Source organism: Anopheles ziemanni, chromosome 3 (assembly GCF_943734765.1).
Source record: "Anopheles ziemanni chromosome 3, idAnoZiCoDA_A2_x.2, whole genome shotgun sequence".
NCBI lineage: Eukaryota > Metazoa > Arthropoda > Insecta > Diptera > Culicidae > Anopheles > Anopheles ziemanni.
This window is the reverse complement of record NC_080706.1, coordinates 88,921,158-88,926,620: the sequence shown is the minus strand read 5'-3', so window position 1 is coordinate 88,926,620 and position 5,463 is coordinate 88,921,158. Positions and strand designations below refer to the sequence as shown.

At 50.2% G+C, this 5,463-nt stretch overlaps 1 protein-coding gene across 1 annotated transcript; it reads left to right on the top strand.

Annotated features, from left to right (window-relative positions):
• The first annotated feature begins 263 nt into the window (after window positions 1–263).
• On the top strand, window positions 264–5,036 carry LOC131289195 (protein suppressor of sable). The gene is made up of 4 exons (XM_058318404.1): window positions 264–731; window positions 801–1,167; window positions 1,241–3,091; window positions 3,236–5,036. Exons 1-4 carry the CDS (start codon window positions 322–324, stop codon window positions 4,529–4,531), a joined length of 3,924 nt encoding a protein of 1,307 aa, XP_058174387.1. The 5' UTR covers window positions 264–321; the 3' UTR covers window positions 4,532–5,036.
• Window positions 5,037–5,463: the final 427 nt, after the last annotated feature.

Here is a 5,463-nt window from a genome sequence, read left to right as displayed (position 1 = left end):
TGTTTACTGTTCTTACTGGTTTATGAACATGGTGAAATGGAATGTACTAACTTACGAATTGATGGTCACTGTTGAATATGATTTGGATTTTATTGTGTAGGAAAAGTCATAAATTATTAGCTTTTTAGATGGAGGGAAACGTATTGTACTGGTAAAATTCCTTTAACCATACACAAATGCTGCAGAATAATCACTGACTTGTTCGGGTTTACTAAAAGACCTTAACGTGGGTATTTTCATTCCATTTTCATGCAGGAATCCGATTAATTGGATCAGCAACGGTGAACAGTAAATAAAGACTCTTTATTGGAACAAAACAAAATGAGCGATCCAGAGGATCTAGAAGACGGAGAGATCGAAGATGACGATGACGATGTGGTGCAACCGGAAGATCCTCCGCTGGTTCAACCGACACCTTCCGATTACAAGGATTTCGATCCAGATCAGCTGGAAAATCAAGAGCCGGGTAGCAAAGAGTCGTCGGGTAGAGAACAGCCGGCGAATAAATCCGGTAGCCAACGGGTAAAGCCCGCGCCGGTGGTGGACGACTGGGCAACACGGGTAGAGAATGCGATTGCAAATGCTCTAATTAAGGACGGCGTGCAACCACCGATGCCCACGTCCGTTAGCCATCACGGTGATGGCGAAGAAGACCCAGGTACACCCAGTGGTGGGCGTAAATCGAAGAAAAGGAAGAAATCGTCCCGGGGTACTGGAGGAGGGGATGGGTCGCAACAACAGCAACAGCAACAACATCAGCACCACCATCAGCATCATCATCACCATCATCCACCGCATAGCAAACAACAACGGTTGGACGAGCAGGATGACGATGGACAGATGGACTACGAGTACGAGATGGTAAACGTGCGGGGCAGTAGCCCGCAGGACAATGCACCCCATGGTCATCATGGAACTAGGGATTCGGGGGTGTCCGAGTCGGAGGAAGACGATGCACACTACTCGTCCGATGAGTCGCGCGATCGCGGCGATGCACACTTCCGGGGGAAATCGCGTGGAGGAGACCATCGTGACCGGGATCGGGAACGAGAGCGCGAACGGGAGCGCGAGCGGGAGTACAACCGGAAGAAGCGTAAACAAGCACGCCAGCGAAGCAACGGCAAAACGAGTCGCGATGGCCGAAAGCGAAAACGGGACGATTCGGATGTAAGTAATCTAATAGTCATCGAATGCTGAATAACGTGTATCGATTAAAATATAATTTCTTTTTCTTTTCTAGGATGAGAAACATCGTCCGACCGGTCCGCGAAAGATGGAACTGTGTAAATTCTACCTAATGGACTGTTGCGCGAAGCGGGAAAAATGTCTCTACATGCACAAAGACTTCCCGTGCAAATACTACTACCTGGGCATGAAATGTAGGGAAAAGGACAAGTGTCTCTTCAGCCATGGCGAGCCACTTCCAGACGATCTGAGAGCGATACTTCTAAAGCATCTGGAAACGGCCCCGCAGGAAATTCTGGGTGATTTTCAGCGCATCAGCCGGGACAGCGCGATCGGTATGCTGAACTCAACCCACCGGAAACTACTCGAACGGTACGGGAAAGCACCGGGTGATGGTGGTGGGTCAAAAATCCCCTCCCTACTGGACGTACCAACCGTACAACCGGTGTCGGGGTCTAATCACGCAGCCAATCAGAAATATCGCAAGTCTCGCTGGACGGGAGATAACGGTGGGCCGGCGCTCGATGGGGAAACGCTTGATCTACTGAAGCAGCTAAAGGATGTCATCAGCCCTCGGCAGGCGCAGGATCTCGAGCATATGGGGATACGAACGTTGGACGAGATCAGTCAGCTCACGGTGGCGCAACTGAACGAGTTGGGCTTAAGTATCACGCAAATACACGACCTGCAGGTGCGCGCAATGAACGTGCAAAAGAACCGGGAGGCTAAGAACTCTTCTTCCAGCGCCGGCAATAGCCAGGTGGATAGTGGAATGGTCGATAGCATGGAAAACGCTACACCAAGCGGTTTAGAAGATGTTGATTTACGAAAAATGCCTCCAGCAGTAGACATCGGTACCCCTGAGGTTGGTGGAGGAAGTCGAGATGTTGATATGAGATTATTTCCTCCCGTGGAACCGTTAAAACAATCCCCTAAAGCCAACACTGATAATACTGCTCTCACTAATGCGCCAAGTAGTAGTGAGCCGATATTGCAGGGCAGCAGTCATCCCCTTCTACTGAAAACGCCAACCGTTGACTACTCGCAGTACATCAAGGACTCGAACCTAAGCGAAGATCTGGACGCGGTGGCGGCCGATACGAGCCTGCTGAACGAGGACGACGACGTCGACGACGATGATGACGACGAGAACCACTTGAAGATCAACATCGAGGAAGAAGAGGAGGAAGAGAAGAAAGACCCAACCGGGGAAAGCACGCGCGATCCCTACGGGACGCTGAAGCGAACCGATTCCGAAGAGGATCACGATACGGTCGAAAAACCTGCCCCCATCCTTTTGCCACCCTTGGTGCCACCGAAGATCGACTATGCGCAAGGGCTGGGAGATATTCTCATGTACGGAAGTTTGGACAAAACATCCGCCAAATCGCTCGGAGGTGGTGATGGATTCTCACCTCGATCGCACCATCGATCACCGTCACCCGCCAAGGACGACGGAGGTACAACGACCAGCACCAGGTCGGCGCTTCTCCAGGACGCTTGGACACCGTCGATGGCGGACTCACCGAGCAGCACGACCTCTTCCAGCCAGCAGTCCAAAGCTTCCCGCACGAAATCGGACCAAGGTGGATCAAAAGGTGGATCGTCCTCAGGCGATCGCCAGCGTAGGATGGGTTCTTCTTCAATCTACGATTGGTACGATTCAGATAACGTACCCTCGTCACCGGATGGGCCTAGCTCCCCGGTGGGCGGTTCGTCCTTCGGTTACGGTGCAGGGGGTTACGGTAAGCTCGGTACGTTAGACCTGGACGATGGTGACTCGTATGCGAGGGGCTCCGAAGGGCCTGGAGAATTAGGGTTCCCGTTCAAATCCATGATGGCCAACTATGTACCGGCGACCGAAATCGATGGATCGATTGGTTCGCATGCCCCCATTCTGTATAAGGTAAGTTCCAGTTCCAATAATTAACTATGTGTAACAGGTTTTAGTACATTTAAACCACATTGCCTTTAACTTTACATTATTCGAATTCATTTTACTATAACAATTTTTTTTTAATATTTCCTCTGCTATGTCACAAATCCACAGGTTTACGTAGTCGATGTTCCGAAGCCAAACTTCAAAACCATCCGAAGAACAATCGCACGACCAGTGCCGGCCAAGGACCGACCGACCGATCCGCGGTTACGGAGGTTATTCGGTATTCAAAGCGACGAAGATGAGGCCGATGATGGTACGAGCAGTGACGCCGGTATCAAATCCCCCGATGGATCGACTCCCGGTGCCTCGCCGCTGTATAACAATCCTCCCACGATGCCAGCGGCTCTCATCGTTCCTCCCACATGTAGTGCTTCCTCAGTCCCTCAGGCGTCAGCAAACAAACTGGTCAGCAGTGGTCCCCGTGTAGATCCAAGGAAGCGGCACGCCGAAAAGCAGCAGCAGCAGCAGTTGGAAGCGCAACAGCAGTCCCAGCAGCAGCCAGGTTCCGCCGGCGGTGGTGCTGGTTCCGCGTTCGGTTCATCGCCTCAGATCGATGTGCAAGTGATCCTCCAAAAGTCGGCCTGGTACAAGGATCTTGGCTCGAAGCACAAGATTATGGTGAACCAGCAGCTGGCCATCCTGTCGACGGAGATGAAAAAGTTCCACAACTCGGACCGGTCGACGGAGCGGTTGAGCGAGTTTATGCACTTTCTCGGAACGAGCAACATGCTGCAGCACATCCTCACCTGTCTGAACGTGTTCGTGGACGACTCGGTGACCTTCTGCGAGGTCCCGGTCGTACCGAACCTGCCGCCGCCGAATCACCTAGCGCCGCTACCGATGGTGCCACACATTCCGCCACCGGGCATGCCGCCAGCGGTTCCACTGCACGTGCCCCCACCGTTGGGTGTCCAGGGGCCGATGTCACTTCCACCACCGCTTCCGACCCAAACGCAGCAGCCCCCAATGTTCGGTCACGGTAACAAGGGCCCCTTCGGGCGACCACCGATGCAGGACCAACCACCACCGCCCATGGTGGGCCGGCCCGGCCTACTCGGCGTTTCGCCCAACATGCCCTTCGAGCAGTTCCTTGCCATGGGCAACGTCAACAAGGGTGGCGAGCATCCGGGTGGCAACGTTGTTGGTGGGCCGCTGCCTCCAGCGTGGACGCAAGGTAACAATAATGGTGGGAACAATAATGGCAATAACATGAGAAACATGCGGAATAACAACCGCATCGGGCACAACTTCCGTAACAATAACGATCGATGGAACCACAACAATGGGGGCGGACCAGGTGGTGGTGGTGGTCCGCCGATGATGATGGGAGGAAACAATAACGGTGGCGCCGGTGGCCCGGGCGGAAATAATCGACGGAACAACAACAATCGACGGAAAAAGTAGGACTATCGATTGGACTGCTGGACAGAGGGAAGCAAGTCACACTCACCTACCATACTCTCCCAGTGCCTCATCCTGCTCTGCTTTTCATTTCCACAAATCCTGCTCTCCGTTTGCAATTAAGGAATAGAACAAAACTCTAACCAACCAACCAACGGGGTATGAATAATTGGGGAACGGCGGGTAGGGTTGGTTAGTTGTTTGACTCGACTGGAGCTACTAATATGAGATTTATCAAGTACTAAGACGTCAACTGTACGTTGACTATTTGTAAACTACATAATGTCCTTCCGAAGGTTTTCGCACCTTCGTGTGAAAGATGGGAGATTCTTTTTATGTTTGTAAGAAATAAATTATATATCTAAATAAAATAAACACATCACAGCTAAATTGTGTGGGCCAGGAATGGGTCGATTTTTTCGACCACACAACCGATGGCCACGTTTGGTTCTCCCTTGTACGTAGTAATTGCCTACATTGTGGTAGTTTAGTGTTAGTTAATGTTATTACTAGCTCATTTCAGTTGTTTTATTTTTATTATTATGACAATTTGAATAGTTGAAAAATGAAACATGAGTAGTTCAAACACGTCATGATTACGTTTTTCGAACCATTACTAACGTCTTATTTAGGGAATAGGTTCAGTTTGAAATTATACAATTACTGTAAATTTATTAGACTTCGCTTGCATTGTATATTCTGAATATTTTTTTATTAAAACACAAATGCTTTAAAGACACCTGTTTGGTTTAAAATGTCACGTTTTCTTCGGTACGCCATTACAACTGTACAACGACTTTATGTACTTTTATGTACTCAGACTAACACAGAGGCACGAATGAAACATAATGGATCAGCAAATTCATGCATTCCTCCGAAACATAACTCTGCGGCAAATCTTCAACGGACGTAGTGATTAGAATGGACAAATGAAG